This window comes from Sycon ciliatum, chromosome 8 (genome assembly GCF_964019385.1).
Source record: "Sycon ciliatum chromosome 8, ocSycCili1.1, whole genome shotgun sequence".
Taxonomy (NCBI): domain Eukaryota; kingdom Metazoa; phylum Porifera; class Calcarea; order Leucosolenida; family Sycettidae; genus Sycon; species Sycon ciliatum.
The window spans coordinates 25,257,698-25,272,415 of record NC_088650.1 but is presented as its reverse complement, the minus strand read 5'-3'; the positions used below and the strand labels follow the sequence as shown (position 1 = coordinate 25,272,415).

The 14,718-nt window shown below is 46.0% G+C and overlaps 1 protein-coding gene across 1 annotated transcript; it reads right to left on the bottom strand.

The window, feature by feature from the left end:
* Positions 1 to 412: 412 nt before the first annotated feature.
* On the bottom strand, positions 413 to 12,296 carry LOC135822469 (cholinephosphotransferase 1-like). Its single transcript, XM_065335241.1, has 8 exons — positions 11,539 to 12,296; positions 8,577 to 8,669; positions 7,907 to 8,103; positions 6,526 to 6,610; positions 5,754 to 5,894; positions 4,269 to 4,427; positions 2,818 to 2,943; positions 413 to 1,947 (listed from the first exon to the last, which is right to left on the bottom strand). The coding sequence occupies exons 1-8, from the start codon at positions 11,791 to 11,793 to the stop codon at positions 1,807 to 1,809; spliced, it is 1,197 nt and encodes a 398-aa protein (XP_065191313.1). The 5' UTR covers positions 11,794 to 12,296; the 3' UTR covers positions 413 to 1,806.
* Positions 12,297 to 14,718: the final 2,422 nt, after the last annotated feature.

The window sequence follows — 14,718 nt, the reverse complement described above, 5'->3', positions numbered from 1 at the left end:
CTTCTGCGTTGCAGTTCTCACTGCTGTAAACTATCTTACGGGTTTGTGGTGTGCGGCGCTCGATAATGCAGAGAGCCCCACTGCTGGTTGCGTGTGCGGGATGGCAGTAGGTCTGAATGGGTGTGCTGTGCACAGTAGATGATGCATGCATTACTACTCACTCCCCATAAAAAATAAAAATAAAAAGCCATTTGGGGGCCGGCCATAATTATTGGATCTTTTACAAGTTTATGGCTGGGCTGAGGAGAGTTTCGCGTGAAAAAATATTGATAGTTGCATGAAACAATCAATCCATTCTAGCTGTCAATATACTTATTATAATTATAATATCAATAATGTCGGATGTCCGCTTACACCCTGGCACTAGAGATAGGGAACATCAGCCGACTGTGGCAAGAGCAACGGAGACTCCCTCGATCTAGGCTAAGGCCTGTGGAAATTCCATAACTACAAAATACAAATACAAACAAGCAAGGACAGCACACTGCGGGACACTGTACAACATTGTAAGCGGCTACTACTGTACTCTATTGACGCATATCGGTACAAGTTGAGAAAGTGCAAGACTGCATGGCTGGCACTACGGGGCAGGGCAGGGCAGGGCAGTACAAAACATAAAAGCACAAATCTCCGAGGAAAAAGCATAGAGCAGTTTTAAAATAGACAGATGAATCAAGTCATTTTGGGCAACCAGAAACCCCCGACGTCAGTGTAAATGCCACTAGATAATGATACTAATAATATATGCCAAGTAATAAAGTAAATGCGGTAAACGGAACAACAACAAAAAACCTTGCGCTGTGCAAGAGGCTACCTGACAAGGTGACACAGTAAACACAACAAACGATTTTGAAATGTACGTAGGGACAAAAACCACATGGACAATTTACGACCCAACAGGAAAAAGAAACTTGAGTCCATCGAAAGGTAGGGAGACTTCGGGGAATTCATGTCAAATCTTGGCAGCAACTGTGGCAGGGCGGGCGAATGGCCAAATATACTCAATTTTTCGCAATGGTTTACCAGAGATGACGGCCGAACTGGTCCGGTAGCTAAAAATATGGCACTCCGACGGATGGAGGAGCTAGAAGTTGAGGGTGTAAATCGCACCACGTGGCAATGGTCACAATCACACGGCAACCACCCCACATATGACTGGTGAAGATGAACAATACAACTATGTTACATGTATGGGCATGAAAAACATAGACAAAGAAGTAGCGGCTGTGATAGGCACGATCCAGCGCACGTGATGGCAGCATTGGCGAAACCGGCGTCAATTTTTCTGTCGAACAAAGTAGCATGATTCAAGTGTAGCTGCATCGTGCACCAGGGAGTGACACTGTCACAAGTCCCATTGCACACATGTACACGCCTACACACGAGCGCACACACGGGCGCACAGACATACCAGTGTCCTTACGAAGTTACGGAGAAACTATGGTCACAGCATTGCCATTGGTGGCGGCGGCGGTGCAGCTGTTGCTGATGGTGCGGATCGGAAGAACAGTGGCAGTGCTGGCAGCGAGCAGGAGATACAGCCACACGGCTCAAACCATCGGACATAGACATGAAGGTGATTGACGAGTTGAGCTTGGTAGCTCAGGCACATTGCTATAACTAGTAAACTACGGTACAGGCGGTACTCCTACGTCTACAGTCACCACCGGTGCTGCTAGGCAACGTGGCCAGAGTTCAGTTCAAATCACCACAGCACAGAGTGACAATACAAATCACGGTAGAAACCATTCCATGACGAGAAACACGGGCGATAGAATCTTCCGTGCCGTGCCAGGATGGGGATCATCACGTTTGCGGAACTGCCGGGTCTGCCTGTGGTGATGGCGGTGAGCGCTTGCCAACGTAGAAGCAGTAGATGTTCAGGTGAACACAAAGTTGCTGACAGACTTTTATAGACGATGAGACCACGTCATAACAAGCCCAGGCCTGGAAATATAGAAGAAAAAAGTCAAACGGTGAAAGCAAACGCAGAAATCAGTAAACAACATTCAAAATTAGACGCACAACTCAGTGACAGTTGAACTCACACAGTTCTCCATGGCTCACAATCCAATTTCATTTTGGAGTACTAGTCGTCCTGGGTTTCTTGCAATGCGGATAGGAAGTTGATTCACACCAGCCATTTCACCCTGCTTGTCCAGCATCAAGTGAGCTCAAATGAGCACGCCATGGATGTAGCCCAGGGCGTAGACCACGGTAGAAAGACCCGTGGTCAATCACAGGCTCACCTCCCAGTGAAAGACTACAGTGGAACCTGCCTAAGACGACCGCTCATGGGACCTTCAAAACGTGGTCTCTGTTGCCAGGTGGTCTCCTTATCCAGGGTCATTTGACTGGAAATAGCATCCCTCGGGACTGGTCCGCTCCTGGTTTCAGTGGTCTTCTAGGACAGGTGGTCGCCTTATCCGAGTGGTCGCCTTGACAGGCTTTACTGTATGTGCAGGGGGTGATGCAGAGAGCCAGCCAAGCACTAGTGGAGTACTACCGACTCGCCGTACAATGAAAAGAACAGCAAGTACAGTTATGCTCAGTGCAACCTGGACCCATGCAAACAAATAAGTACTCGACAGCAGTGCAGAGCCCAGTCAAGGGAACTGGATTTCACTGAGCACCGCTATAGTCACTTGCACCAGCATGCTGTGTCACCATTATCCAGTGTGTGAAAGTAACAGCACAACACCTGTATCACGGCACGAGTATGCGGCTCTACACTCTGCTGCATCGAGCACTCTTTCGAGCTGCCCCGCCTGACCCAGCTGAGCCAGACTGGGTGGCTGCTTACACGTCGTCACTTACCATCATAAGACTGGTCCAGTAGAATTCCGGTACCGGCGATCCAATGAATATATTGACATAGACCGCAAACAGCGGAAGTAGAATGTGGTCCATCAGCACCATCCCGCTTTTGGACATATGTGCAATCTGCACAACAAGGAACACACACACGCACACACACACACACACGCGCGCGCGCGCACGCACACAGCAAAACAGAGACATGGTGGTCAGAAAACAAGGAACACCAAGACAAAAAGAACACATTGCCCAGATGTACTGAGAGCTGCACAGAATCCAGCATATCGCCATGCACATGTACGACCAAGAAAAACATGGCCCCAGGGTATTGAAGAGTACTGAGAGAGTGAGGGTGCACAGTTACACTGATGGCCATAGTACAACTTGGCAGCAGACTAGGAGCATGGCAGACACAGGGGAACGGAAATAAAACGAGAGAGCTTGGAAGCTCAGGGCCCTACGCTATGCTTTTTTGCCTTGATGACCTAGACAAAAAAAAAGCATAGGGATGTTATAAATTCTTTAAAAAAATCCTTTTTTTTTTAAGACAACCTGGGATTCGAACCCGCACTATCGCGCGCCCTGCATGCATACCCCGATACACTTCGCATACATACTAATTCTTCCAAGTTGTTTCACATTGTGATCTTGCATTTGAAAGCCCTATTTGAATATGCATTGTGGCCAGCCGTCTTTGATGGCACGGTACGGTAGGGGATAGGTACGGGACAGGTACGATCGAGGGTAATACGACACCGTCTCCCGTACCGTACCGTACCATCAAACACAGCTGGCCACATACAGCTGCCATCAATATTCAAATAGGGCTTTCAAACGCAACATAATAACGTGAAGCAATTTGGAAGAATGGGTATGAATGCGAAGTGTATGGGGGAATGCATATAGGGTGATAGTGCGGGTTCGAATCCCAGGATATGCCTGAAAAAAATAGGAGAATTGAAAAATTTATAACATCCTATGCTTTTTTGCCGTCAGATACGGATAGCGCCAGGCGTGACACAAACAAACAAACACACAAACACCAAATTAAAGCTGTGTGGACCCTGGCTAGCGCCAGACGTTACTGAAGTAACGTCTTCTGCATAGCTACGGGAATGGTCATTGTATAGGTATTAAGATAAGCAGATAGATGTCACACATCACATGGCTAACACCTACACTTGAGTGGGAACAAAGGCGTGCTTTAATACCGCAAAGTTTGGCAAGGGGACATGGTGCCATACTTTTAAACAAAGTGTAAAGTAACGTACAAAGGTGTCTAGAGAGGGTGATAACGATAGAGGAGGACCAATGTGGGAGTAAGAAGACCATGAAAAGCTCCTAACGGGCGGCCAATAGCGGCAAGTAGAACTAGGGTGTGCTCCCAGAGCTGAGATCACACCTGGGTGACTCACACATCCGTCATATCACCATGACTTTGTGTTACTCACCACAAGGTTAATACACAGCTTGGCACAGACAAATCCAATCAATAGGCCACCTATAACAGGTTGTGTTTGAAGAATTTGAGCGGGTGACGTGCGGTAGATATAGTCGGACAGGAACAGGACAACTAGCACCGGTATCGACGGAGACAGAACACTAGTGTCCTATAAAGAAGAAAGCACATACGGGAGAGAGAGAGAGAGAGAGAGAGAGAGAGAGAGAGAGAGAGAGAGAGAGAGAGAGAGAGAGAGAGAGAGAGAGAGAGAGAGAGAGAGAGAGAGAGAGAGAGAGAAAGAGAGCTACATTCACCGCACAGCCCAGTAGTCACAGTGCTTGTGTTGTACAGGCCTGGACTACTACAGACTAGTGAATAGTTAAAGGGGAAGTTAAGGCAAAAATTAAAATTTCACCAGTTGTAGTCTTCGGGGTGCTGAGTCGAATGGTCTTGGTCCGAGAAAGCTGAGACGCTCCCTTCCTACTTGAATCCCAATCGAACTCGCGCATTTCCACCGAAACTGGATGACTGCGCCCTACTAGATGGGGATTTGTATGCAAAATGTCACTAAAAGCGCCGTTTCGTTCTTATAATAGCACGGATGACCGCGATTGGCCCATATGTTGTAGTCTTTTGGACGCTGAGTCGACTGGTTTTGGTCCGAAAAGGCTGCGATGCAGCGTTCCTCCTTTATTCCCAATCGAACATGGTTGAACAAGCGGTCACGTGCTCCTGCGTACACCAGTCAGCTGGTCACCGTGCCTGCAGGGTACAACTTACTAGCCTGTTTGACCTTTTTTGGGTGCAGTCCTGTCACTCGAGTTGAACTCGAGTTGAACCTTGGTGTGAAAGTTGTCGCCTGCTGGCGTGGTGACCAGGTGATTTGGGCACCCAGGAGCACGTGACCACTTGTTCAACCATGTTCGATTGGGAATAAAGGAGGAACGCTGCATCACAGCCTTTTCGGACCAAAACCAGTCGACTCAGCGTCCAAAAGACTACAACATATGGGCCAATCGCGGTCATCCGTGCTTTTATAAGAACGAAATAGCGCTTTTAGTGATATTTTGCATACAAATCCCCATCTAGTAGGGCGCAGTCACCCAGTTTCGGTGGAAGTGCGCGAGTTCGATTGGGATTCAAGTAGGAAGGGAGCGTCTCAGCTTTCTCGGACCAAGACCATTCGACTCAGCACCCCGAAGACTACAACTGGTGAAATTTTAATTTTTGCCTTAACTTCCCCTTTAAGGGGATATAGGAATCTGTACTTGTATAGCCAAGACACTGTATATCAAAGGTCACATGACTAGAGTAGGATACGCAGCGTGCTAAACAAAGTATGTAATACCCAATGCAAGGATAACAGAATGTTATAACCAGGGTCTTCATACTGAAGATTCGCTGAATGCTCATGAGCCTGGGCTTCATTTGCCACCAATGTTTCTACCAGAACACCAGCAGCAGTAGCAGCAAGGAAGTCATTCACAATACTCACTGCAATTGTTGATCCATTCTTGCCTTGTCCACCTTTCAATACAATTTGAATGCTGCGAAGTACACTAACAATGACAGCCCCTATTGACACATTCAGTAGAATAAACTGAATGTCAATATCCATTGAGAACCAGCTGAACACCTACAGGACAAAAAAGACAGTAGAGGGGTGAGAGAGAGAGAGAGAGAGAGAGAGAGAGAGAGAGAGAGAGAGAGAGAGACAGAGAGAGAGAGAGAGAGAGAGAGAGAGAGAGAGAGAGAGAGAGAGAGAGAGAGAGAGAGAGAGAGAGAGAGAGAGAGAGAGAGAGAGAGAGAGAGAGAGAGAGAGAGAGAGAGAGAGGGAGAGGGAGAGAGAGAGAGAGAGAGAGAGATGGATCGAGAGAGAGAGAAAGAGAGAGAGAGATTTGGTTCTGTGTTATCTGTAATCGTCATGACACATTACTGCCTACTAGTACATGCCGCTCCTGAGCACTACATCAGTGACAAGAGGTATGTACTGCATCCAATTGTAGCAAATACACTCCTACTCAATGAAATCCAATCAAGTGAGTCAGCGTTGCGCCGTGCACCAGTGAACATCCCAGTGTGCGCAGGTCTAGGGCTGCACAGCGCCCGGCCAAACTTGACTTACGCGATTGGATTTCATTGAGCAGTTCTGTAGTTTGAACTGTTTCAACGCCGAATCAGCTGAACAACATACCTATGCTGAAAGAAAGACACGGAGATGAATACAAAAGCTACAAAAACATCTCGGCCATGTCTTGCCTACTCACTGTCTTTCTCCAGATTTCCGGTCCGCAGACACCAGACACCAGATGAACCATCATCATGGACAACTGCGCTTCTGTCACATCAATTCTGCACGTACACACACCACACACACAAACAAACACACACATGCACACACAGAGACACAGACACACAGACACGCACAAACACACACACACAGACACACAACGCTTTTAACCCTTTGGAGTCCGTAACTTTTTTGTTTCCGCAGAATTTGTGGCAGTCACGAAAATGCGCACTCCATTTCCAACATAACTTTGGTTCTACTTCACCGATTGTGAAGATCTTGGGCTCGTTGGAAAGCTCTTGATGAGAGAAAAACAATGGGCCCAAACTCGCCAAGAGCACTATTCATTGTCCGCCACACTGCGCCGCAAACGCAAGTCCAGCTCCAGATCTGAGACGAAATCGGTCTCATGTAGCCATTTCACTGAATCTAGCTCGGAACTGTTCATTTTTTTTAGTAGAAGCTTACCTTGCCGTGACTTCGCGCCGCGCCGGTCCTGGCACGTGCCGCCTGTCATGAAGCTGGGAAAATCCCTTTTTTTCACGCACTGCTGACTCGCAGCACGCAGCGCAGAAAATTCGAAATGTTTGATCGCTCGCCGCTCACTCAAACTTCATCGGAGAGACTTCGGACCTGTTCGAGGCGATAGCTAAGAGTTTTCTCTACCATCTAGACCCTTCGATTGTTGAATTTGGTCAAGATTTGGCCGAGAACCGAAAGTTTGACTGCACCCACATGCATACAAAATGCCCATGGTTCAAAATCGAACCATGGACTCCAAAGGCAAAGGGTTAAAACATGGGGCACTCTGTAAGACTAATCCATGCACGAGCGGGGGGGGGGGGGGGGGAGCAGTACCTACAAGCAGATGGTTCAAACAAAAGGTGGTACACACAGTCCAAGAATACTCAGTGCAGCTGCAGCAAAGATCAGGGAGTGCAACACACATTCCATAATATTCTACTACATGTACTCTAGTGAGCTACAGTATTGCACAGAAGAGTCTGTCTACACACACGAGAATTGAGAACTAATCATTGCCATATGATGAAACAGAGAGCAGCAATTATCACAATACAATCCCCAAGCCTAGCCATGACTATAGAATGTTACTTTAAAGTCCGAACCTTCCATTTCTTCACACTTATTTCCACATGCGAGTGTGGATGAGGGCAATGCACAAATGCGCGCGAGCGCACACACACACACACACACACACACATCTGTGCAGGCATGCACATGTACACACACGCACATGGGCATGAGCGCACGAGCATGAGCACACGTACACACACACACACGTGTGTAGGCCGGTCGGCATGCCTGCATGCTGCAAAACAGTCCCACCAATTACTCACTGGCTAAACTCTAGCGTTCCGCAAATGTATGTTCTCCAATGAGCACAGTAGAAGACTACTAGCGTGGTGAGGTAAGATATAAAGAGATAGAGAGGGTAGTCACCCAGGCGCATTGAACACGGCACAGCCAGGCCAACGAAAGCTAACGATACGGCATCGCAGCCGTGATCAAAGAGCTCGCCGAGGGGTGTCGAGCACTAAAGCAGCAACAACAGCAGATGGAGAAACATGCTATCACGGCACATCACTCGAAAGCACAGTCTCAACAAAATTATACATTGCTTGTGATCTCCAGCAGGCAGGCAGGCATACTGTAAAAGCAGAAATTTTCGGTGGTGTTTTATTTTCGGTAACTTCGGTGCCGACAATTTTTACCGATAATAAAACGCACCGAAAATTTCGGTACAACCGATACTGTATACATGTGTTACTAGTACACTTACCTGGAAAACGGGTTTCACCGAAAATTTCCCTCCACCGAACCGCCGATTTTGGAGAATACCGAAAATATTCCACCACCGAAAATTTCTGCTTTTACAGGGTAGTGGGATGGTCTAAGACCATGATTGAGAAACAGAGGTTTCCACAATTGCAGGGGTAGTGCTGGTAATACTGGTGGTCAGACATGTGATAAAAACAACAGAAGCAGGAGCAGACCAGTTGCACTCACATTTGTACGCCGCGCATGCTTGCCATCGATAGCATCCAGCGCCTGGTAGACGAAGAAACTAATCGCACATAGAAAGTAGACCCAGGATGGCGCCTACGCATGTCAACAAGAAACACACATGGGTAAAAAGGAGACTCACACTTTTAAAACTCAACTGCACACTCATCGCTGACCCTACCCAGATCAGAAAGCACTCGAGCAAAGTAAACCAACACCGACACCAATACTATCGTGTGTGTGCGTACACCTTAACACACGCACACACACATACACACACACGTGCAATGTGGACATGAGACAGTTCAAATACAGTTACATGAAGTATTTCTCTTTTTCATCTCACATCCGGTGGACACTCCGAACTGTCTATTCGCAACCATTACATGGAGCAGAGAAACCTGCTGTTTATCGCCAGAACAGACGACCATTCTACGAATGTAAGTTTCACGGTGGTCAGTGGCCGGGGACAATCAGTCTCGGAAGACAGGTGCTCTCTGTCAAACACAGGTTTTACTGAACGCACATGCACCATCCCAGTCATAACTATCTGGGATTGCTAGGGCAGGTGTTTTGACTGGAATCCCATGCTACACATACATGCTAGTACTCGGAGTATATTCAATGCAATTAAGCCCAGTGGAGAAACACATTTCAAAAAGAAATAAAAAAAACCCCAATCTTCCTGGTTTCACATGACACTGCTGTTGTGTCAAATAACATGACGTCATTTACACAGTGCCCACCAGCTCATAGCAGGACACAGCTATCCTGAACAATATTAGAGAGCAGCAGAAGCATATCCCTCATGACACTAAAGTGGCAGCCTCGTTGCACAAGTGTTGTAGACACATGAGTGCTGCACAGTTACTGTAGTGTCGCGTATAAAAGCATGACCTGTATAGAAGCATGACTCGAATAGAAGCCGATTTTTTGAAGCGCGCCGTGACACAGAAGCATGATTTGAATAGAAGCCGCTCTCTGCAAAGTACATGTTCAAGTACATGCGTGGCAGTATGCACTGCACAGTGTACACTGATGATGTTGACGTAGAAGCATGTTTTGAATAGAAGCATAACTTGAATTGAAGCATGGTTGGAACCCCCGGCTTATACGGCCGTAAGCACCTGCTTTTATACGCGACATTAGGGTATGTACGGGATACCATCACAATTACATGCTTTGTATGGAGCGGCAGACCCGCGCATATGACACCATTCTATACAAAATACCCCATACATTGACATCATTACATGTCGTACTGGTAAACACGAGGAAAAGCCGGACTTCTGCTTGTGCAAGGCAATGTGAGGACCGGGCTTCTATCCAAATCAGGCTTCTATTAAATGTTATCACCAACAGGCATGGGTTGCCTTGGTCGGAACTCGGAAGCTAGTGTGAGAAATGAGTGCTGCTGTGCAGCAGACGGCTGTGCATAGTAACCAGTCACTGTGCAACATAATTAGCAACCTCACACAGGCTGCAGGAAGTACACCAACCCAGCGTGAATAAACAGCTGCTGTTCTCATTGCTGCTGCTGCTGCTGCTGCTGCTGCTGCTGACACCTGATGCAACACACCCTTTCACATGCTAGAACGACACATGCTTCTGTCAAGCAACTGCCGAAACCATTAACCAGGTATTCGCTCCATGACACAATCTAACTTCAAACTAAATGACACTTCTTTCTACAAGCCCTCCATGACGAAATGCCTCATGCCTACTACCACTTGCCACCACTACCTTCAAAGAGTAGAACTCTACACTGCAGCATACCGGACTAGCAGAGCCCAAACCAAGTGACCAACACGATAGAAACTAGACTGCCATCAATCAGCAAGCTGATAATAGACAGGCTGCCGGGGCAGGACTGGGTAGCCACGAACAGTAAAGCAGCCAAGGCAGCAAACAGAAAACTGCACACAACGACTACAAGTACCAACCAAAGGTGATTGCAACGGGAAAAAAATCAAAAAAAATCTTAATGCCTCATTGGAACGTGACCAAATGCTGGTTGTACGGGCCACACTACAATTAAATATCGAACACATACTGCCAGGCCAATAATACTTTGAAAGGTACCCAGTACTAGCCAATTCCCTTTTCCCAATACGGGGCTTCTACAAATCCACAAAACATTTATATCTCTTTTTTGCCATTTCTTGTGGAAATAGTGAAGTCATACGAAGTCATACGCCAGATCTCTAGCACTTCCCCATCAAAATGTACGTGATTCGGAGTTACGGACATTCCGAGTTATGGGCAATGCCTAGGCGGTCCCGCACCGCCCAGATAAGAGAGATACGAGTGTAATAACCCCCCGAGGCATGTACTGTATTTCCCTGAATAAATGTCGCACCTATTTTCACACTAAAACCCAAGGTCGAAGAAGGGGTTGCGACTTCGAGTGCAACTTACTACTTCAGTGAGCACACTGAAAACTATACGGCCGAGACCTGCAAATGAAATGGGGCTGCGACATACAGTAAAACCTGTGACTAACGACCACCCCTTGGGGCCAGAGAAAGCGGTCTTTAGTGGCAGGTGGTCATTAGTTAGAGGTTTGCACCGCACAACCAATAATAATGTGAGACCGTCCGTGCCGCGAAGTGGTCTGTACCAGGCTGGTCGCTAGTCACTGTGGTCTTTAGTTACAGGTTTTACTGTAGTAACATAACACCGATTCCCCTCAACCTGATGAATAACAACATTTTTTGCCTTTGGGGCCACTACTAGAGACAAGAGGGGGGAATTGTTGAGCGCAGGTGTAGGCTAACCCTGCGTACTACTGTACTTGAAGTTTCGGAATTCGCTGCCTACTTCGAATAGGCACTGCTGTAGAGTAGTACACCGGTCTGATAGGACTATGATAGAGTATGCGTAATGTTTTTGTCACTGAACATGATTCTGAAATTGATTTCCACAAACATTACAATCTGGCTTGCAAGACGAAGGATATACTCACTGTCTCGGAGGCGTGCGGGGTGTAGTAGAAGAGGACTAGAGTCGATAGAGTATTGATGGCCAGTCCAATGACTGTCAGCGTGTTCGGTGCTACCCAAATAGGAACGAATCTCACCAGCCAATTCCAGAAATACTGTAATGGGTACTCAGCCAAAGACCTTCCAGCGCAGCTATAATTGTGATTCTCCAGGTTCTTGAGCTGCGTGCTGGTCAGAGGCATTGACGGAGGCACTGCCCTTTCTGCTGAAAAAGGCATTTCAGCAACTAACGCGACTTACACCCACTCTCGTTGTACAGTGGCGGTGAGGAGGTTTTGCTACAATTCACTGGGCAAGGCAGGCTGCACCCAACGATAGTAATAGTAATACTCTACTGGGTATGGCAACAGAGGACGAGGTGCTTCGCACTCGCAGCTGGCGCTCCGGTTTAGGACTCATACGGTCACAGCAATTAGAAACAAAAACATGTAGCTCAGCATGAATCTGACGTTGAGAGCACCAACCAAGCAAGAGAATGCGATGCAGTTCCCAAAATAAAAATTTCACCAATTTGACATACTCTTGAAGGAGGTATTCAGGTCATGTCGCGTGAAAGCATGGGGCCGGGGGTAGAGTAACGTCAAAATAAAGCGGAGCCCGAGCCACACCGCCAGAAAGACAAGTACTGAAGTACACTCCGCAACTGTGCATGCAAGTCTCGTGCCACACAACTACACACGCCAATCTAACAAGGATCCCAAAGTTAATAATAAAGGCAAGGAGTGGTGCACGAGTTGAAAAGGAAATGATTACACGACTTGATGACTTCACTTCTGAACTGGATGTTGAAATACAGTCATCGACTCACATCATCCACCCTGCATCATCGATCGTCTGGCCTGGTCCAATCACTGATCGTTCGTCTGATGTCCGCTGTAGATCTACCGCGCACTGGATCTTGGACTGGTCATCGCGCCATGTCAGGGATCATACATGATTGTATTATAGCAATAAAAACTGCTTTATGGCAGTTTTCTAAAAAAAGTTATTGTGTTCTAGTCCATGGACCTCGCCTAAAAAGTAAGAAATTAACGAAAATTTAATGTGATAGCCGAAAATTAAAATTTCACACAAAACCTCACAATAATCACGACACTTGAAGATCTAATAGTACGGCTTTCAACACTTGTTTATTCCGACACTTGTACTTGTACAAGTACATGTACTGCGCCAACATGCTTGCATATGAAAGAGGACCACGAGGGGAAAAGGTCGTCTCGCATCCTGTGTGTGATTATTGTGAGGTTTTGTGTGAAATTTTAATTTTCGGCTATCACATTTCGTTAATTTCTTACTTTTTAGGCGAGGTCCATGGACTAGAACACAATAACTTTTTTTAGAAAACTGCCATAAAGCAGTTTTTATTGCTATAATTTCTTTTGTTTTTTTGGCTAAAGGATATAATTGTGTAACCAATGGAATGCCCTAATGATGGCCTACATGTAGCGCCTCTGCATGTTATTATTATTATTTTATTCATTTTACTAGGGTGTTTCCCGCAGACCTATGTTCTTCTTACGGGAGCCCCTATAGGCCCTATGTGTATCATATCAAATTCAATACCGTATTATACGCATTGATGTGCAAGCCTTTTCTTGCAGAAAATGGAACTAGTCTTGCATACATGTATTCATGTTCTTCTGCAGGGGAATCATAATTATGGGTAGTGGTGGTGATACTTTTTTATACGCAAGTCATTCTGTGGATGTTGCAGAATTTCATGACTGTCATAAAATTGTCTTGTCTTTCAGAAAATTCAGATGTCCACACCCTAAATCACATTTACTTGAGAATTGTAACCAGGTGTGTGCCGCAGATGTTTTTGTTGATTCTGTGTTTATAATTGTAGTCATGGGTTGTCGTGATAAGGTCATCCGGCATTATATTGTAGTGAAATCGTAATCCTGTTGATGTCAATAAAACTTTTGGAAGCAGTTCAGTGACTTCAAAGTGCCCACGATTGTCTAAAACAACACAGCAAAGTAGGAACAATAAACATGCATTAAAATGTAAACAAATACATCGCTGAGTCCGACACCTCGTTCCAACAACTACACTGATCCTGAGGATATAAGGGGCAAGGATATATGGTTTTAGGTACTGAGAGATAAACAAGGCACTCCATAATAGTAAAATGTTACACGAGTTCGGGGGAGTATGAATGATATCCAGTCAAACCTCTTTAGGACGAACATCAAGGGATCGATGGCATTTGCTCTGTGAGTTTGTGTTAATACAGTACAATTATTTCTCCAATAGAGACACGAATAGATTTCTTCTACAGCGAAAGATTCTAAGCCAGACCAAACCATTGACTCGTCTATTATGAAACAAATGAGTCACTGAACCTTTCTTTAGCAACATGACGGCAACTGAAACAACAACAGAGAAAATACGTTACATGTATAGCACATTCTTGCAGGTACTACAAACAGATTGCAGATCGTAATTCTTGCTCTACCGGCACGCAACTTTATTTGGGGCAGTGCAATCTCGGCGCTACTCACAAATCAAACAGCCCAGACTCGAGTAAACAAATCCAATCGTACAAGATTTCCACGAGACCAGACTGCACCCATTGGCTTGTTTCGTATGAAGCAAACAAGTCACTGAATGCATGAACCTCTCCATAATGGAGATTTTCCCTGATATGCGAATTTATTTTGCATACTAGTACTCGGCCAATGCGTCTTTGAACCTTTCCCTCCAGTTTGGGAACTGCCAACGATGCTATGCTACTGCAAAATTCAGATTCTACCCTATGATCGGAGCACGGAATGCCGGAAGCAATCATGACCAGTGCCTTACTTGTAACGTACCAATGTACAATGAACATGAGTATTTCGACAACACATCTAAGCCTCAGCAGCAACATAAGCCTTACCGTCAAGAAGGTGAACTCGCGTTCTTCGCACACTGTGGGCAAGGGCAAAGAGAAACGAATGGATCTAAATCCGAATAAAATCAGCACACGTTTCGGTAAATGAAAGGGTGAGCATAAGCAAATGAATCGAAGGAAGCTGGTCAACTCAGAGATCACCTGTCATTGAGTATTCCGTAAAAGGAGGCCTCGACAGCAGAAAAGCTAAATTTAGAAAAGAGATCCTGTCAGCTTTTCCATTATTAATTTTATTGTATTCCAC

What these genes read in the sequence shown, in the direction of transcription:
- LOC135822469 (XM_065335241.1), bottom strand. Translation starts at nt 11,793, where the DNA reads ATGCCTTTTTCAGCAGAAAGGGCAGTGCCTCCGTCAATGCCTCTGACC. An exon ending in AGCATGCGCGGCGTACAAAT is followed by an intron (nt 8,104 to 8,576) that starts GTGAGTGCAACT and finishes TTGCTGCTTTAG; the next exon opens with TGCTCGACACCCCTCGGCGA. An exon ending in GGAACGCTAGAGTTTAGCCA is followed by an intron (nt 6,611 to 7,906) that starts GTGAGTAATTGG and finishes GTGTACGTGCAG; the next exon opens with AATTGATGTGACAGAAGCGC.